At 38.0% G+C, this 21532-nt stretch overlaps 1 protein-coding gene across 4 annotated transcripts in view; it reads left to right on the top strand.

Moving 5' to 3' along the window:
* Positions 1-21532, top strand: part of man1a2 (mannosidase, alpha, class 1A, member 2) — a 197137-nt gene that overhangs the window by 1248 nt on the left and 174357 nt on the right. For all 4 annotated transcript variants that reach the window (XM_030125539.1, XM_030125540.1, XM_030125541.1 and 1 more), the window contains one exon: positions 3232-3758. In XM_030125539.1, the coding sequence (XP_029981399.1) occupies positions 3445-3758 (314 nt within the window). In that variant the 5' untranslated portion in view covers positions 3232-3444. The remainder of the gene's footprint in view (positions 1-3231; positions 3759-21532) is intronic.

Genomic DNA, 21532 nt, shown 5'->3' with positions numbered 1-21532 from the left:
GGATATATGTTTCTCAAGGAAGTATATGCACACTATTAAAAACACCAAACAATTAGAGCTGAAGTCAGTATTTAACCCTTAAAGACCCATAATTACTTTTGTTACAACTTTCAAATGTTTTTGTTGTCTTTCCCAAGTGATTTAGACCATTTATTATCATATTATCCTCTGCATTTTCCTTTTTTTCCGCTGAAGAGGATGTATTTTCCTGTATTTAATTCACTGATCATGTAGATGCTCTTAGAAACTGAATTAATGGATTGACAGATATTAAATATTTTAGATCAGTAAATGATTTTGGTCGGTGGTGGATGTTTGGGTCTTTATGGGTTAATGTGACGACTGTTCCCATTGTATTTGATGTGTTGAATGAACCCTGTGCGATGCATTAAAAGATTAGTGCAGGAGGTCTTGTGTTATTTCCCTGCAAGAATCCAAGACATTAAGTTAAGTGCAAGTGGAGGTCATCCTGAACACTTGACTCTCTAGAGACTAGAGACTCTAGAGACTGCCTCGGGTCAGTCATTCCAACAAGAGCTACAGCTATCGATTGTTTTCTTTGATTCGATTCAGTTAAAATGAAATGAAAAAGACATGTCTGGAAATGACAAACAATTTGTCTTTTATTCCAGAACCATCTGAAATAACAGCAAAAAAGTATAATCGTAAAAGGATATTTAAAAAATGGCTTTATAGAAATAAAAACAGTAACAGTAATAAAGTATGTAAAAATATCTGTAGATATATAAACAACAAGTCAGATGACATCTACCTACAATATGTGCACTGCAGTCTTCAACAAATTTACTATCAACTTAAGATGGAACTAACTCAGAACTGTGATTGTATCTGGCGTCATGCATGTCACAATAAGCAGAACCAGTTTTTACCGGCAACAAAATTAAGGAAACAAAGCTTCGATTCAGGACAATTGTAATCAATTTTTTTTAATCAATTCAAGTCAGTTGATTGATCGATTGTTTCAGCTCTAATTACAACCTTATACCAATAAACCAAACCTAATGGAAACCTGAACATTTTCTTTCCACTACTCTATTTTTTATTTCTACATGTGGTTATAGTTGACTTGTGAAATTCATTACAGCATCTCAGTGCATCTCATTTCCGCTATCACATGTTTTAGTGCTCATGCATTTAAAGTGATAGTAACCGCTAAAGCATGATTTATAAGTGTAAGTGGGGTTATTTAAGTAAATGGATCAATACAAGTAATAATCAAACTCACTAAATCTATAAAAAATGTGCATTTTATCAGTTCAAATGGCTCAGCACTGTTTTGAAATCTTGAGTCTTTCCACCTTCACGATGATGCAGAGTTGAAGACCTAGAATGATTCACTGTCATGAAATTTTTATGAAGAAACAGTGTTAACACCTTTAATCAGAGATGATCAGTCTGTCCTTCGGTCAGATTCTGCCAAACCTCATAAATGTTCTGATGGGGTCGAACTGAAGCCATTATATCACTCTGTGCAGAACCACCAGACAAACACAAGAGCAGCAACTTTACCTTGTAAAAAACAAACTGCTGACTATTAATTTTTTTTGGGAAGGGGTTTGAATCCGATGTAATGCATTATATCAGATTATGTGCCTCAGTGACACAACACAGGCTACTTTTGTCAGGGATGCCTGGTAAGATTTAACCTATAACCCAAACATCCACCATCGACCAAAAGCATCTACTGATCTGAACTATTGATCCACTAATCCTATCAATACATGTAAATAACTGGTGTAAAATGCAGTTTGTCATCAGATATGACCCATTTGGGCTTTCAGAGGCTCAGTAGTTACTGTGGAAACACCGTCATCTTCTGCAACATTGATTCAACAGTAAAACCCATGGAGTTGGGTCAATGACAGTGGATTGACACACTTGGTTTATGTCCAGTTAGTGCTCTATCTTACTGAAAAAAATCACCTTTTCTTCAGTTTTTTGTGTTATGATATAATATCCTTTGAATTTACTCTGAGCTTTTATGGACATCTTCATGATCAGTCAATTAAACATTGGAAAATAGATGCTTTTCAGTGGGAAACAATGCAAAATTCAGAGGATAATATTATAATAAGTGGGGTTAAATCATTTAGGAAATGTTAAATAGAGAGAAAATTCATTTGGGAACTGCCACAAAAGTCACACTGGATTCTTATGAGTTAAAGGTGGCAAAAACTCAGATATTTAACCCTTTCAGAGCTTCATATGGTTCTGAATAAGTATTTTGTGATTGTCTGCTATACAGTCTATCTGAACTACTGTGTCATTTCCAAACTTGGACATCCAGGCACTTCACCACACTTGTCAGCCTCTTTCTGATTTCACGGGGGTGTTCAACTCAGAAAGGGGGTAAAGTTACCCTTTAATGAAGGCCTGTCACAGACTGATGCCCAGATGATAACACTCATTACCTGGGACATGCTTCATATGTTGCCTGTGTGGTGGTAAGGTGGCTAAATTAAGGTAGAAAACCATGTGTGGATTCTAAAATTGTAGCATTGACCTGTCAGTCAGAATGTAAAAGGATTTCCTAGTGGTGAAATAAGTAGAAATATCTTTTACCAATACCACACCATGAAAATACTGCACTATAAGTTGGAATTTGTGAGTATATGAGCAGAATGTAAAAGTAGGCAAATGGTTCCTGTAATTGTTTTAAGATGATCCCATAGTCCTGCACTGATCTCTGTGGTGCATTTTACTTCAGTATGTGGGTTCATCTGAACTACTTTATATACTTGAGGCTAGTTTAATATACAGCAATGCATTCTGGTTTATAAGCTCGCTCTATGTTTGTATCATTGTCCTGTGAGATCCTGTTAACGTTTTATAAGCTCAGAAAAACCGGCTTGTTTTCAGGTTTTTGATGATGCATTTTCCAGATAATCCAAGAGGATTTAAAGAGTTTATTTGTTCAGTTTAATAAGGAGTGTTTTCTGAGCCCATGAAGGAACAATTAATCTTTCAGTTCATCACACAAATTCAGTCGTCACTTTTGGACACATGTGGATTTTACTGGGCACCTACCTATCAGAAAATAGAATGATGTAAAAATATTTGTCTCTGAGATGTAGCGGAATATAAATATAATGTTACATAAAATACAGACACTCAGATAAAGTACAGGTACCTCAGATGTGTACGTAAGTACTGTACTTGAAGGTTTGTTGGTTTCTTATAATAACTCTGCTTGTAATTTCCTACTTTCAGAATCATCATGACCGTTGTCCCCCTGAGCAGTCACTCCTTCACTGAGGGACCGCAGACCTTCTTGGTTTCTGGATTTACCAATGCGGGGATGAGATAATAAAGTCGTCCAGCCAGTGCATGCTGCTACAACAACACCTGTGGCACCTGTAAACCCACCCCTTCCCTGCTCCCCAGACCCCTCCCCCGAGCCAGGTTAACCCCAGAAGTCAAACCATGACGACGCCGGCTCTCCTGCCTCTGTCAGGCCGCAGGATACCCACTCTCTCGCCAGGGGCCTCTTCGTTCCCGCACCACAGAGCTACGCTGAGGCTCTCTGAGAAGTTCATCCTCCTCCTCATTCTCAGTGCCTTCATCACCTTATGCTTTGGGGCCTTTTTCTTCCTCCCGGACAATTCCAAGCACAAGCGCTTTGACCTGGGCTTGGAGGATGTGCTTATCCCTCACATTGACTCACCCAAAGAGGGGAAGCATGCTTCTGGACAGGTGGTCATACATGGACAGGGAGGACATGATGAACACAGACACAGGTAAGGACACAAAGACACAAACTGCTGTCTGTGGCTTTATTTTAACCCTTAAACATCAACAACTTCCAGCTGATTTTTTTTGTCTTTTCCAAGTGATTTATCACAATCTTTATACATTTTCCTTTGCAATTTTCAGTGAAAACGGGGATCTTCCTCTATTTAATTTACAGATCATGTAGATGTTTATAAAATGTCACAGTAAATTGAAAGGTTATTAGATCAAATCAGAAAAACATCAGAAAAAATGGAAATATATCATTAATTGACCATAAACCCAGTGTCTCCATCCACTGTCACTGATCAAACTCCATGGGTTTTACTGGTGAATCAATGTTGTAGAAGATGACAATATTTTCATGCTCACTACAGAGCCTCTGAACATACAAATAGGTCATATGTGATGACCATGAAAAGATGAAAAACTGCATTTAATCTGAATTATTTACGTGTATTAATAGGATTAGTGGATCAACAGTTGAACATGTTAGATCAGTAGATGTTTGGTTCTGACTGGTTGGATTATTCAACACTAAATTCATTGGAGGCAAAGTTTATGTAACATTTCTCGAATGTCATTAATTACCAGGCTTATTTTTGGTTTCTTTAAAGTTTCTTCACACACAGATATTTCCTGTACTCATGAAGGAAGTGTGTGACACCTCAGGGTGTGGCAGAGCTTGTAAAGTGATCACACTGTCTTGAATGCAAAGGTACACGTCAGCACAGTTGTGTCCTCTTTCATAGTCTGAACCTCTAAATATTCTCACTCTTTGTGTCCCCTCTGGGTGTAATTGTTCAACTTATCACCTTGGCCCAAGCGCTTCTGTGCTGTCCCATGGGCAGACGTGGTTGAACTTGATGAGCCTGAACACACAGCCTGTTTGAAAAGCTTTAGTAAGTACTTAAATAGGCTCAGAAATTACCGCCTGCCATGAGCCAAATACTGGCAAATGTTTGGCTGCAGCTTCTACATTTCTCATTTGAATTGTCCAGCCTCTTGGAGAGTCGCCTGCCATCACTTTTAGGTTGTGTTTTTCTTCTAAATCAATTTTATGTTTGGGTGTGTGAAGAGTCTGGTGCTATTTGGAACCCACTCCAGTGGACTGGAAGTTAAGCCTTATGGCGAGCCACCAAAGGCTTTCCAAAGAGACTTCTGCCGTACTTGACAATCTTTATTTACATATTTAGAGTGATTTAGTCCTGCATTGACCTTTTGTTATACTCCAAGGTTTGTGGAAAGCTTTTATTGTTGTTGAGATGAACTCATATTTGCATAATTTTACACCTATATAATTATAATACCGGAAATGACTCAAGGAAATGCAAAACAAATATGGTTATTGAAAATTCAAAGCAGTCTCAGTGTCACTACTAACAAACAGCTCTCATTGCAAGCAAGTGTATTTCATGAAAAAATGGCATTTGTTTTAGTGAATATGTTGTCGTATTTCCTCAGAGTGGTGTAGCAAGCTGTTATTCTTTGTGGTCAACTTAGGTGCTGTGAGAAAATTGTTAGTTCTTCCACCTAAATCTTGCAGTCATAGGGAAAACTATTTGTTATTTTCTACGATTTAAACATAATGTTTTTTGGATGTCATAATGTCTATGTTAAAGCTATACCGTATGATGTGGCATTTTTACACTTGTCTTTTGTCATCTTAAAATGTTCCTAATAAGTGAGTGTCAAACTAAAATGTAAAAGAAATCCACCAGGTATTGAAACTCAAAAATGTTTAATTCTCATATATTTCTGATAAAAGTCTGACCAATCATTTTAGTCGGTCCGAATGAAATAATTGGCTGAACCTGACTGAGCCTCCTGTCAATCATCCATTACGGCCGTCCAGCATCCAATCCATTTTTGCTGTCTCACATCCGATATGTGTCCCTCTGGATCTGACGCTTCACTGGCGCTGCCCCTCTTGTCACTGACCACAGTCTACTGCCTAGAATGTGTATGGATAGAAGTGACATGCACATGTGGAAGGGGAAAAACGGATTTATGAACAGAAACGACAACTGAGGTGCACAAACGGGAGTCTGATGAATGAAGGATGGGGATAAAAGTCCAGAAGTCACCTGTGCTGGACTGAACAGGTCTGCATAAAGCTCAGCTTTTATGACGGTGGGACTCATACAGATACATGTACATGGTGTCACACAATGGAAGATGATGTAGGATGATAAATGTATGGACTATGAAACTTCAAATGTCCACAGAAAATTCGCGGAGGCCGCGCGTTCACAGTGCGCGCGCCCATCCCCTGGGCACTGCAGTGAAGACACTGACCCAGTACTGCACAGACCAGGTCTACTGATGGAACAGGAGCCGCGGGCAGGTGGATGATGCATCTGATTACTGAGGGAGGGGTCCGCGGACACGCCAAAATGGATCGGGCCTCTGCTTCCTCCTCTGTTTCCATCGTGCATCAGGTGAGAGGAGGAGGAGCCTCAGAGCTCAGGCAGAGGGAAAGGGGCGGGGCTTTGGAGGGAGGCGGGTTGTTCATGTTCAAACTTTTACTAAGTGCTGTGAGAAATGCCACATCGGTAGGTAGAGCTTTAATTTCATTTCGTTTATTCATTTGTGGAGATGTCAGTTAGGCTCCAACATAAATATTTTGTGCTAAAAAGTTACTTTCAGAATAAAGACTTTGTTGAACACATTATGCACATGTACCATCTACACACTAAAGCAGTAGTGTCTAGCTGGTGGTTTGTTCTTGAGAAGTGGGTTGCAGATCCATTCTGAGCATGAGTACAGGGGTAAATTCTGTCTGTTATCTATCATCATCATCGTCATCCAGCCTGAAATCCTCACCTCTTTATACAGTTCTTATACACCTTTGAATTGTCAGTGTTTCCTGTGGGATTGATCTTGGAGCTGGTTTCTGTCCTACTTATTGAAAAAGGGGGCTATATATGGGGTGGTGCGGTCTGTGTCGCATGTACCTCACAATGGGTACGTGCAAAATGAAAGTGAAACTTAACATGTATTACTAATTCCTCTATGTCTTCTGCTGTTATGAAGCTCATTTACCTTTTCCCTACCTCCTGAGACTTAGCAAACTTTCATTTGAGGGGGCAGGACATTTGCTTATCTGGCCTATTATATATTATACATATGTATAATAAGTCTAATGCAACAGTGATGATTTTTTTGTATCAAATGTATGGTGTGGCGGCAAGGATTTTGCTGAATAGTAGCCTATAACACATACATGTATTACTGAACATGTGCATTATATTTTTCATGATGAAAGACCTATCGCATAAAAAGTAACAAAAGCAGTAGGTGGAAACTGTAATTTAATGGAAAAGGTCTCCTCCATGCTGGCGTAGAAGGTCGTTGGTTTTACTGAGTGCTGGGAAAGGTGGTAAAAGCAATTTCTCAGACAGTTTCACAGTGGGGTCCAGAGTGTTGCCTTCTTGTCCCCTGTGGTGTCTTTTTATTTTCCCATCCTAAAAGCCTTCTAGAGCTGAGGATACTGCCTGCTTGAAATAACGTAATTATTGTTGTCCAGTATCTTAGATGGAGGAGACAGTGTTTGGCTCAAGTAGTAACATCCTTCAGGGCATACGTAGGAGGCTCGGAGAAGTTCAGTTGGTTCTCGGAAGGTGGCAGTTCATAGCAGGGATGAGTGGACGTTCTGTAATGGAATACAGAAGTGTAAGGTGGTACTGGTGCTGCATTTTCTTTCTCCACATGATGCCTTGCAGTTTTCAGCAAGCCTCTGTCAGTGATTTCTTCAAATTTTAGATGAGCCTTTATTGTTCTTGGCTCACGCTTCCAGATATTCTGAACTGATGCACCAGCACAGAAAATAGCCCAGATTCACACCAAAACAAAACCATTCAGAATGTTGCAGGAAAATATTGTAGAGATGCAAATTGCATGGCTTTGAACTCAGCATGTCAAGTTGCCGCTGGCTAGTTGTAGAAGGTAGCTCTCTGTGGTGAATGTTTCTGTGTATATATGGGATGTAGCTCAGCTGTTGTTACGAAGCACAACATTATCATCGCTATTCTCCTTAGTGGTTGGGATTTTTGTTGCTCAGTTGTCACCACCTCTTCTATGGGCTTGGGTGCCGAAATGCTCCATGGTAGTTTTTTCTGAGTATCCAATAGGCAGAATAAAATGATAAAATAGTGCCATAATATGTCAGTCAATTGTCTTTCTAAAAATGGAGTGGAAAGGATTGTGTTTCGCTGCACTGCTCTGTTGCTCAGATGCTGTGTGTGTGTGTGTGTGTGTGTGTGTGTGTGTGAGCGTTTCTCTCCTCTGTGAACCAGGACCTGAAAACATGATCAATCTCTTGCTGAAGTAACTTTAATTTTAACTTGTGTGATTCTCTCTCGATGACATGCATTATGTTGAAATGAATACATGAAGAGGACGAAGAGTTTAGAAATGGCTTCACAAAGACGGATAAAAATTGAACAAATTAGACAAACTCATAATATCAAAACAAGACCCTTTTGACAGCCGAAAAGTCAATATGTTGTATTTGTTGGTGCGTGCCATCATGTTGGTAACTAGTGTATTGGTGGCTGGTTAACATTACTTTTTGGGTTTATGTGCGACTAACATTATAGTCTAGGGATGGGCGTTATGGTGAAAGAATCATATCACCATTTTTAAAAAATAAAATCACATTCTCGATTTTTATCATGATTCTTTACACTGATCTTTGAGACTAATTTGCATATCTTTTGCCTGGTAAAAAGTTACTTCTTCCATTACCTCTTACCGCGGTAAAGTTGTTTGCTTTTGTTTAATGCTACCTCTGGCTGCGGTTTGGCTGGTCGGGCGCGCATCGATTCAAGGTTGGACAGGGGGCTAATAAAGGCGTGAACATACACACGGAAAGCTTATAATGCCTACAGATAACACTCCTATTAAAAGTGGTGTTTATATTTACACGAGTCATGATATCACGTTGTCAGGTGATTGAACAGGTACGTAGTATTGCCATCTGACTTACGAACCGTATCTGTGCAAATTACTGTTGTTTGCGCTATGTCGTTTGGAGAAAAGCCAAACCAATTCCATACGATGGAAGTGGAGTTCTTTTTAGGAAGCAACTCATCCATTTCACTGTCAGCTATGACTCCCACTACACAACGTGAAATCCTGGTGACGTGGATGTGAACTGACATGATGCGTCTGTGCGTCAGCATGTAGCCTAACTACATCCAGAGCCGTTGAATACTCTGTGGCCCTGACTACATCATATTATAGACGATTCCACGATCTCTCTGTCAGATCGTCAGTACGTTCTAATCCTTAACATTCTAATATTGTCATATCGCACATCCCTATGATATTCCATCCACAACTCACTTCTAATGTGAATTAGGCAGCACACATCAGTAAAAATGTAGATGTTGAGTGAATTTACTGTGTATTTTTGTAAATTTGAGTCCCTGATGTACAACAAATGAAAATGTTATTCCTCTTTTTGGTTTTACTTCGCTTCACTTAAATGTTTCCTGTTTCCTGGGGCATTTGCAGCAATATTTCTTTTATAAATGGTCCCAATATGGAATCAAAAGTCTCCTTTTTATCAGTCAGAATACAAGTGATTTGCTGCACTGACAGCCTGGAAGACATCTGCTAGAACCACCGACTGGCTGCCTATTTGCATTTTTCCATGCTAAAGCAATGAGGCGTAAAGCCTGGATCAGTATGTTAATAAAACCTTTTCCCTTAAGTCCTGTACTGTCTATGGATAGTATAGGGTTTAGGTTGAAAAGGTAGATTTATATCTTGCATATTATGTATTATATACAACATATACATAACATTGAGAGGAATTGACCAGAGTGGCAGTGTTAAGATGAGTTCGAAGAAGCAGCCACAGCCACTTGGAAGACAATTTAAGGCAGAATAGTACCTTTTTGAGATTTCCTGAAATTAGTTTTATGCAAATTTAAAGTCTTAACCTTCCATATGCATTCATGTGATGTAGTGTTTTTTTTTCTGTGTATAGCAGCTTATGGAAATGTGTTCAGTTTGCTATTTGGTGTGACTGCCTCGGCTGTTCTTAAAATCTTCTTTGTGAGCTTTAGAGGACCAGGGTTCAAACAGCCCCTGGAAAATGAGGAGAACGAGCATTTAAGAGACCCCGAGGAAAACAGACCGACCTGTAATAGTTTCATCTTTACTTTATTTGACCACAAAAAGCCCATGGAGAACCCGCTCTGTTAACACGTTTGTCCTGTTAACAGTCTTACAACAGCTTCCTAGAAAGCAAATGTTATTATTCTTCTTTAACTTGTTCTGGGGATTTGTAAGAATTTGGATAATGCATAATAACTCAGAATACCTGAGTATATGTGGATAATGCCGTCTAGCTCTACACACATACGGCTACTACCATTTGATTGTGTTCTACTTTTGTCTTGTTTACACTCTGACATTCAGGAAGGATCCTAGGTAGTGGATTTGTTTGCAGGCTCCGATGTTTACTCCTGCTAAAATGAGATTTAGTGTTGCATCCTTCCCATGAACATTGTTTTCACAGGGATGGCTCCCTGAGTGGAAAACTACTCACCTAATTTCTGGTAAATTTGATTTATGTTATAATTTAACAGTGGGTGATGACCTAGATGCCCTGATTAGATGACAGTTTGTTCTAAATCCCTAGATAAGCATTTAGTCGTTCTGCTTTTGTCATTCTCCTCGACTCAGTTTAATAACCAGCAAAAAAGTTTTATATGCGCAATATATTTTTAGATTATTTTGTCCTAATGTTCCTTGGAAATCTGCAGCTATCATTATTATGACAAAAGTTTATATCTTGGCACTTAAGTTTTTTTGTCTTTAGGATTAATTTGTGTACATTTTTTCCTTAATTTTAGTCATTAATTTATTGATGTTAATGCACATTTGATTGTGTTCTACCTCAACTGTAGATTTGTGAAATGTTCTGACCAAAAGTGACCAAAAATTACCCCTCAAACTTGACATTTATTCTGATATCCTGTTATTGATATGGACTGACTTGAAAATGATTTGCATAACTTTTTTTGCCATATTGCCCAGTCATCTTTGGAATTATTGAGAATGAGGACAAAAACCTTGGTTTACGTACAGAAATACAGCAGCTTTTACTGCATCATTCTTTGTTTACAGTAATATACATACATATACTATGCATATTTTCCTCCCATTGCTTATATTGCTATGTATAAAGAAGAGTGTAAACACATACATTTTGCTTTTAGGAGTATAATTAAATCCCTAACACTGCCTAATCACATGTATAGTGTCTTTTTGTTCCTTTGTGAACAGGAGAAATGTGAATTTTAATTGAAAGCATATCCTGTAGGTATCTACTGTTAGACCGCTGAATCAACTTCAGATCTGACTTCAAGTGGAGCTTCTACCCCAGCTCTGAGCCAAACTCCACCCACTGAATAATTTTGAAGCATGTTAAAAAGTTGGCTTGGGGCTGTGAATGTATGAGGCAGCAGTTGCTCAGCGACATCCCCAGGGCAGAGAAAAATGGAGAGCAACAATATATCACAAGAATATTTTTAGGTGGAGGATTTTTTCCCCCCAGAATCCCCTGAAGTGGACATTAGTGTGGTGGAGGACCATGGTGGTCCACAGCAGTATCAGTTGGAGCTCCTGTAAGACCTGGAGCCATAACTGTTTGAGCTGAGGTAATGCAAATGCAACTGATGACTGGGACTGTCTCTGAGTGGTAATGCTAGTTAGATAGTCACTCGTGTCGATGAAAACATACTGGAAAAGAAGTATAGTCACTATCTATATGTCATGGTCTATGTAACATGGTCTTGCAAGGTTAAGGGTGATGTAGAAAAGACATGTAAGATGCATTGGGCCATTTCAGCTGATGAAATTCAGATTTCTTTAACTTTGTGAAGAATTCTCTATTATTCATCTACAGGGGTTGGACAAAATAATGGAAACACCTTCACCTCAAGATGATAATGCCCCAATCCATACAGCTAGAATTGTTAAAGAATGGCATGAGGAACATTCTAATGAAGTTGAGCATCTCGTATGGCCGGCACAGTCCCCAGACCTCAACATTATTGAGCATTTATGGTCAGTTTTAGAGATTCAAGTAAGACGTCGATTTCCACCGCCATCGTCTCTAAAAGAGTTGGAGAGTATTCTAACTGAAGAATGGCTTAAAATTCCTTTGGAAACAATTCACAAGTTGTATGAATCAGTACCTCGGAGAATTGAGGCTGTAATTGCCGCAAAAGGCGGACCTACACCATATTAAATTATATTTTGTTGATGTTTTAAGGTGTTTCCATTATTTTGTCCAACCCCTGTATATTAGCTCTATATTTTTTGAATATGTATATGTTTTTCTATTTTTGATCTGTTCTCAAATTTCTTCCTCTTTAGTATATTCTATTGAGTACTGAGTATTGGTTATGAACCAAACTAGACATTTGAAGACATACCTGTCAGCTTTGGGAAACATTTTCTTATTTTATAGACCAAAGGACACACAAAATTAAATTAATTAAGAAAATAAAAAAGGTGAATCATCAGTCATAATAATCGGTGGTTGTAGCCCTACCTTTGACAGTGTATTTTTAATGAAAACAGTGAGTGAGGGTCCTGTAAACTCTGATCAGATGTAATGCTCCCTCAAGCTTAACTGACCGTAAGTCAATCACTAAAACATGTTTTTTCAGCTGTAAATGTAATGATATGACTTGATTATGATAAAAATCATCAACACTGGTGATAGTACCAGTCATGTTGGTGTCCCTGAGCTACAATCCAAGAGCAGTATTTTTAGTGTCAGATGGGGGCAGTGACATTTCAGCAGCAGCAGGTACAGTAGCAATAACATCAGGCAGGAAGAGGCATTTAATCTTCATGTGAATAGGCATCACGGTTGAAAATGACAGAGTGGGGACTCATACTGGATGTTTTCCAGTGTGCCCAGTAGGTTTGACATGCTTGCCATCTGCCCCTCAAATTAACCAGTGTTTGGCAGCATGCTAGTGGTTTTTAGTGTAAAGTTATTCCTTAATGCTTTATAATTATATAGAGTTTTTATAATTGTATAATTAAAGATATATATTTTCCATATAAAAAAATAAAGAATGAGATTCAACAATTTCAGAATCTTTTGTCTGAATAAGAAAAAATGTTCTGCTGTTGGTAGTCTGCTGCATATTATTATTATGTTTAGAATGGATAAACACTCAGGAGGGCTAGAGAGCGAAACAGCACTGAATTACAAACATCCAAGGGATTAAAAAGTTGCATGCAATGTTTGGATCACTGGAGTTGGAGCTTATTTTTTCTGGAGGTTTTTGCACCAATAGTTGACTAAATATCAGATCCTCTAGCCTTGCCAGCCATCCAGTTTTGTCAGTGTATTCAATACTGAGAAAACAATCTGGAATTGGGAATTGGGCCAGTCGCTGTGAAATATGCGCAATCTATTCTATACTGAACCAATCACAAGTCTTTATTCAAAAATAAGGATTGAATTACAGATTAAACCCTGTATTCTTAAATTTCACATCTGTCTTATCTGTGATTGGTTTACTTGGTGCTTGTTAGTCCTGCCTTCGTATTTGGATTCAAGCCCCGTGATTCCAGACAGATTTCTCACTAACAGATTTCTCAGGCTACAGATCATGTACTAAATACTAAATATTTGATTTGACTCAAATATCCAAATTGCTCATGTGTGATGTAATTGCTTTAATCATTAAAAGTCATCTAAAAGTTGTTGGATGCTAAAGGAGAATCATGTCTGCTCTCCAGACTGTTCCCCACTCCAGTAAAACTGTCAGTAATTCTATGCGGAGCCTGTTATGTAAAAACATTTGCTACTCGTTCCCCATGGTTCTAACATGCTCCATCGTATGGATTCTACCCACATGATACTCAGCGCCAAGCAGCTGGTGAGAACGGCTCTGGATGCCCACACCATATGTTATTAGTTGACTAATTTGAGGAAACTGGCTTCCAGCAGTGTGACATTTGACACTGGTGAAAAGTTTAAGATTTAAATAAGAGCCCATGGCACTATTTAATCAGCAATGTGACTTTACTTACAGCAGAGATTTTTGAGATGAGCACCGTCATCGTAGAACAGTGGAACATAGTCAGGGTTTCCATAGAGTCTTAAGAGGTCTTAAGATCTGGATAGAGGGACAAGTTTAACACTAACTTAAGCTGATTCCTGCTTTATCTCTGTATCAGTTGCAGTAGTGTTTGTGTTAGATCAGCTGGCTAAGTGAGCATTAGTCGAGCTATTAAAGACCCTGACTCTGCTTCCTCCCTGGCTCATTAACGGCCTGATATCTTTTGAGGGAGCCACAAATGACATGCAAACAGCTAGTCATGTGGCAGGTGTGTGGTTTCTTTGCGTTGTTGACAGAAATGGTGACAAAAAAGTTAGTGTGAGAGGTTTTAATAAAAAAAAGAAGTAACAGGTCAGTTTCCAAGGATGGTAGACTGATATCTGAACACTGTGCCTTTTTTAACGTTCTGTTTAAATATTTATTGCCTGTGTTTCTTGTGAAAGTGATTCAATTGAAAGTAGGGAGTTTAAAATAGTTTTGACTTGGTCTCATTTTTGTTATTTTAAAAGTTGGATTAGTTGTTATTCATTAAATTAATGAGCAAGTATTTGGATAATCAGTGCATCTGTTTGCCTACAAAAAAAACTCTAGATTGCCTCAAGTTTCTTAAATTTAGTATTTCCTGTTGTCTTACCTCCTCTGATTGTGCACCAAACAATATATTTGAATTATTGTCTTTGGTTAATACTGACAGACAATGAACATGTTTATCACTTACTGAACATACGTTCTACATTAATTAAATTGATAAAATAGTCGATGCATGGTAAATCTCCTGCAGCATCCTAAAATCACAGGGATGAAGGTTGATTTTTCTCGCTGGGTCAGCCCATACATTAAGCGTTTACTTGTTTTTGTTTATTTGAATGAAAAGTATTTGCCAAATGGGTCATTTTCTGTGCAAGTGCAACAAAGAATAGAGGAAAATACAAGCACAACCTTTTCACACTGCCTCCTGCACATAATGGAGTTGAGTGCTGTGACCGCAGGTAACCTGGTTTCTCCACTTATTGCCTTGCCAGTTATTGTTAGTGTTGCAGGGCAATAAGTTTGCTTTGGTGCACTGATATGGTCATAAATCAGCATCTGTGCCCCGCGGATTATATTTAAGGCCGGAGCCAACATCAAAGTTCACTTATTTATCATATTTAGTGTGATCTCGGATATCATTTCTGTGTCTTCACGCTTCATTCGGCCTTCATCTGCAAAGTAAGTCTAGGTTGATGTGTATTTGTATTGCGTGTGTGTATTTCTGTGTGTGGTAGAACCTTAGTGCTAATAAGAGAGCATGAGCAGGTATATGCATCTCACAAATTCACATATACACTGTCAGGTTCGTTTAACCGGGGAAGAATACAAAGCAGCTGGTGCATATATTTCAGGAGAGCACACTTTTGTAGTTTTAACACTATTTGTCTGTGTTTTTCAGGGAAACATAGAGGGGTGTATTATGTCAACTTACAGTACATGCAAGTTTCTATTCACACCTTTTGCATTCGAGGTGTTTTCCATCTCAAGGTGGGCTGTGGGGCTTTAGATCCTTGTGAATTTATACAATAAAGCTTTAAAGTATAAGGTCGGTGCAGGTGTCTTGTGTCATCAACACAGGTGCTTGTAAAAAAAAAAAAAAAAAGGTGAATCATAGCAGAAGTGTTGACTGTTCTAGTTTTAGGTTTGCCTTCCTTTGAGCATTTACATGATTGTTCACTGAATTAAATGTGTTGTAGTACTGGGCACTATGACTAAAACTTTGTATTGTATTTTTTCAGCTACGCCAATTTACCCATCTCTAGTGTACAAAATGGATCTAACATGCCTGATAGTTACACATTTGCAGTTTATTTGTAGGTAATGAAATACCCATTCTTTTCCTACTGAGCTACTAAGTAAAGAAATGGGCATTTTAAGGTGGTTTTCATCATGAACAGAGAATATGTCCTTCCAATTGATGTCTGGTTGCTTGCCCAAGTGGCTGCCAGGGTATTCTGAAATTCTAGCTCCAACAGGGACCTTAGAGAATTGTGATACCAGCCAAAAAAAAAAACAAAACAAAACAAACAAAAAAAACCCCAAAAACCCAGAAGAGCTCACTTTCACTTGAAGGCTTTCTCTAATTTACTCCTCCTAGTTGTTATGCCCACTTTAACTCTGTATTCACTTGCATTCTTAATAGACGTCACTGCATTTGAAATGAGATATCGAGCAGATCTTTGTTCATAGTAATTTCACTAATGCTCATCCTATTTAATTTGTCTGTTGTCAGGAGATTTAATCTTAGGCAGTTGGTATTAGAAGAGACCGCCTGCAGAATGTGGAGTGGACTTCCATCAAGCATAATCTCCTCATTAACACTGCTGCTTTTTATCAGATCTGCTCTCCGCGTGTCTCATTTCCTGTCCATCTTTCTCTTGTTTTGTTTCTGTCTTTTTTCATGTGATCATCATGTTTCTTTGTAGAACACAGCTGCCGGCACACTGATTTGTCAAGGATCAATGTGTGACAGTGAGAGCTCTCACTCTTTGTGAGTCTGTAAACCAGTCTTTTAATTTGTGTTTATATTCAGGATGCCCTAAAGCTTTTTGTATTTGTTCGGTTTTGTCAGAAACTTTAGCCTCTGGCTTTCACTAATTACCATCTGTTAAATGGACAAAAGAGGAAAAAAAATGAAATCAGCTGTTGTTTACAAAAGGCAGCATGTACTTAACTCAATGTAACACATTTGTCAAGCTTTTAGTTAGGGGTGGGTGATATGGCAAAAATATATCATGATCTAAAAAAATAAAATAAAATCACAATCTCGATTTTATCATGATTCTTTTCATTGATCTTTGAGACTAATTTGCATATCTTTTGCCAGGTAAAAAGCCTCTGCTTCCGTTACCTCTTTCCACCATTTGCTACTCTTCTCATAAACAGTGCCTTTAATAAATGCTGGTGTTAAAGTTGTTTGCTTTTGTTTAAAGCTACCTGTTGCCTCTGTGGCTGGTCCTCTAGCAGTTTTGTTGTCAGGTGATTGAACAGGTTCGTAGTGTTGCCATCTGACGTGCTAACTGTGTCTGTGCATATTTTGCAAATTACTGCTGTTTGTGCTTTGTCGTTTGGTTAAACGCCAAATCAATTCCATACGATGGAAGTGGAGTTCTTTATAGGAAGCAACCCATCCGTTTCACTGTCAGCCATTACTCCCGCTACACAACGTGAAATCCGTGTGACATGGATGTGAACTGACGTGATGCGTCTGTGCGTCAGCATGTAACTACATCCAGGGCCGTTAAATACTCTGTGGCTCTGACTACATCATATTGTAGACGATTCCACCACCTCTCTGCTTTGTCGGATCGTTGATACATTCTAATCCTTCACAATCTAACATCGTTATATTGCACACCACTACTCTTAGTGTTAGGATTCTGTAACACATTTCTGATTTAAGTCACAGTTGTATGTTTCATTATTTCTGACAAGGAGATCATGTTTTACTGGCGTTTACCCGTCTATTAGCACCCTAATGGCCACAATTTGGAGCAATCAATAGATGATTATATTTTGGTTGTTCAAGGTCAGGAAAGACATCAAAATAAAGGAATGGGAGTGAGGAAATAAAATAATAATTACAGTGATGTGAATGAATTTAACGATACCCAACTTGACACCATTTCACAACACTTTCATGAACCACGGGTTAGATCAAAAGAGGAGTAAACCTCCTGTTAAAGAGTAGATTATCTACAGCCTTAAAACGAGGTAGAACTCTGGTTTCCTGTCATGACTACTTGTATATACTGCAACTGAATATTACCCAGTTATGACCAAAAACTGTCACACAGTCACTGTTAAAACTAGTTTTATTGGATGATAATAATACACCACATACATATAGAGTATTAAGATCTATTCCTACAATAAGTTTGTCCCTGAAAGGTGGAGGAATCGGTGTATCTGACGAGTTTGTTAGTGCATTTATTGTAAAGTTAAACTGAGCCATATTGAGACCATTGTCTTCCATAATGCAAAATAAAATTATGAGACCGCTGGCCTTAATTACTGTATGATATCTCCATTTGGATGCCCTGGGGGAGGTTTGTGCTCTCTGTACTTCCTACCCTTAAATATTATGTTCAAGCAGATCTAATCATATTATGACATCACTAATTGAATTTGGATTGACAGTTGTCACAGATAATAGAGATTAGCAATTAATTATGTATTTCTGTTGCATTTGTCTATTGTAAGCCCTACAATAGTTAAATCGTACACATACATTACACCTTATGAAGATGGGGAACCATTTATTGACACTGAATACTGGAACACAAACTAAAATGTACATTTCTTTTGCTGTTTTAACTTTGTAAGCAGAAATTGCACAGGGTAGATTTGACATAAATTATTATTACTTTTATTGAAAAAACACTCTGAAATGATTGCCAGCAACAGAGACAAATAATCAAAATAAACAGTATACAAACAGGACAAAATCATAACTGGGGTACTAGATTAAGTGAGTGCCAATTAAGTCACAACCAGTAGAAACGACATGGAATTAGTGATGGAAATATGTTATTTCTCTCAGTTTCAGTCATCAGGAGAATGGGGATGATTATGGTGCTTATGTAATAATATTGATGGGTCAGTCTCAATTGAGGCCCCTATTACATATCATAGTGAAAAAGCCCAAGCAGCTGGACCTGCCTACAAACACACTGATGCATAATGTAATGTTGGTGTCAGCTGGTGTTTGGCAATGATGACGATTCAACAATACACCCCAGTCTTTTGAAACATGACCACCAGCCAAAGTAATTTAATATTGTTTTCCTCAAGTAAGACACCAAATACACACACATCAAACATATCCTTTTGCATACACAGAGCTCAGCTGGCATGAACAACCCTTTTTAACCTTGCGCAATGATAAAGTCCTTATGTAGGGACTTCATGCAGCTTATTCAGAAAAAGCAAATGGAAGAACAAGCTCGATGGGAGAATAGTTAATATTATTTCAGCCTGAAAAGTGTTTAGGTGACAATTGTCGTTGCCAAGGTTCAAATGAGCTCAGCTGCCACTTTGGCTGAAAACCAATCAACAGTTGGAAGTTGAGTGTAAAACAACAGGCTGTTGAATCATGGGGCTTTGACACTGATATGTTGATAATATATTCTTTTATGTTTTGTCTTTATTCATTAATGATGGAAAAGGATGAAAATGAGTGGGTAGTTTTGAGGTGTGCTCGAATCCCTTTCATAATAAGGTGCAATCTTGAATGACTTAAACCTCCTCGATGGCAGATCCAGCCATACAAATTGAAGAGCTCTATTCCCAACACAATTTCCTTATCTGCTCACTTTGTGTTGGCTGTGAAATTCAAGATGATTTTGCTTTTCTGCCTCAAAATTTGTAGATACTTTTGATAAACAGACGCCTCAAGATGATAATGCAAAAAATGCCTTAGAGTTCATCATTTGTATTGTGACAAATTGGATGGGGCTGCAACTAACGCTAATTTTAATAATTGATTAATCTGTAGATTATTTTAATAACAAATCGATTCATTGGATAAACACAAAAGACTCAATTTTCAAAGATTGGTATTTAATCCAAAGCAATATAGGCTGCAGACAAGTCACTATTGATTACATCCCCACAATGTCATTCGGGTATAGTTAGGGAGCACTAGCCCACTGCCTAGACTTGTTATGGCTGGAGACTAGCAATTTATAGTCTTCAACCAGCTCTGGTTATAGGCTATCAAACTAGCGCTGTATGTATTAGTTCTAGTCAACGATAGGTAACGTTAGTCTGGTGGCCTGATAAACGGAGGTGGATGAAAACGTTATAATTACGACAATAGTGTGTAAGTATCTAGGGGGCTCAAGTAATCATGACACGTGGGCTATCTTTATCTAGGTTTACATTATGTGCCACAGCAGTCCCGTTTGCCCAAAACATAGTGTGCAGTGGGATTTTGGCCATTTTTTCTCCATATGCGAGTTTTGTTACATAAATGGCGCACCACGTTTTGGCCAAATGGGGCTGCCGTTGCCGTAAATCATAACTTTAAAAATCTGGCCTGGCATCCAAAGCCTCAGCCATGCTGCTCTGTGTTTTCCTCTGTTATACTACGCAGTGTGTGGGCATGCCTCAATAACGTGCTGAAGACCCAATGACTTGACTGCCGAATTCGTTGCCAAGTCTTTTAAGAATTGATTTAGAGCGATTTAACTGATTCATTGTTGTAGCACTAAAATTGGATATACTAAACTAAATTAGCTCATCTGTGTTGATGCTAGTGGTATTTTTAGTGATTTGTCTAGTTTTCTTGAACACATAACAGCATAAATAAGATGTATTACTTTTGAACCTTTGTTTTATTTGAACATACATGTGACAAACCTTTAGAATAGGGTGAGTTTACACATTGATTTATACCTCATACATTTTGTCATGAAAGGAAGAAATAATGATGTAGGGAACAAAAGTCTATTATTACCATGCAAGCTTTCTGATTTGTGGGTCATTTATTATCTGCGGTTGGTCACAAGGCTGTGCCACATTTGCCACACATGATAGAAGATATTACATGTTAGTGCTGTCAGTTCGCAACAAGATGAATAATACTAACAGATATATGATACTGAAACACAAAAGGTATTCTTATTTTTGTCTCAAGAGCTGGTCAATAGAAAATTGCTGTTTTGATTGAGTGGTGCACTGCAGTGTGGTTTGACATCCTGGTTACAACTGTTATTGATTTCAACAGAATTTCAGAATTGAATAAGATGATTATGGTATGATGGCCTGTAGTGTTGACTTGAAGCTTGTCTAGGTTTTGACTGTTGTAATATTGTACATAGAGTATCAGTAGTTATTATACTATACTATATTATTAGTTATTATACTATGCACAGAAGACCTCATTCAGTATATGTGAAGTAAAATAAAGTAGTGCAGGCTACTATAAAGAAAAATGGCAGCACCATTGACGTTTTTATATTAGTTTGTTATCACAGTAAATGAAAAATCATAATGCTGAGGATGATTCATGATCCTTAGTCAAAATTGAAGAAATCAGATGGTTAATTGAGGTATCATATTAGACATAATGAGAATAAAATTGCACAAGACGCAACAACATGAAAAGGGCATAAAGATGCAACATGAAGAAACAAGACCGCGTATTTAGCAAAAAGGGTATAAGACAAAAGATGTATCTGGATTTATTGCTGGGTTTTGTTAAGTTTCTTTATTTTGCATGAACCATACAGACACAATGAAAATAAAGGAAATCAATACATTCCAAGTTTGGTTTCAAAATGACGAAAATAATAATGTTTACTTGTGCTTTTAAACTGTTTTTTTTTTTTTTTAACTTGACAAACATTCGCCAAACAGCAGAACATTTCTGAAATTTAGAAACAGGACATTCAAAACAATTTAATGGTAAAACATTTGTTCAACATTGAAACATACATGAGTAAAATCAATTAAAACAGCAAAACGTGTAACTTTTGTATGTGGAACAAGTCTGTCACATATGCTCAGGCCGTGTTACCCATGTCAAACAATAGTACTACATGTTTGTGTTTTTCTTTCTTTTTTTCTTTTGTTCCCTGGACGTCTTTAGAACACTTCAATGTGATACCGTTCGTGCACTTTGTTTCATTTACCCAGAGCAC

This window comes from Sphaeramia orbicularis, chromosome 21 (assembly GCF_902148855.1).
Source record: "Sphaeramia orbicularis chromosome 21, fSphaOr1.1, whole genome shotgun sequence".
NCBI classification, from domain to species: Eukaryota; Metazoa; Chordata; class Actinopteri; order Kurtiformes; family Apogonidae; genus Sphaeramia; species Sphaeramia orbicularis.
The sequence above is the reverse complement of the archived record's forward strand: the minus strand, read 5'-3'. Positions and strand labels throughout refer to the sequence as shown.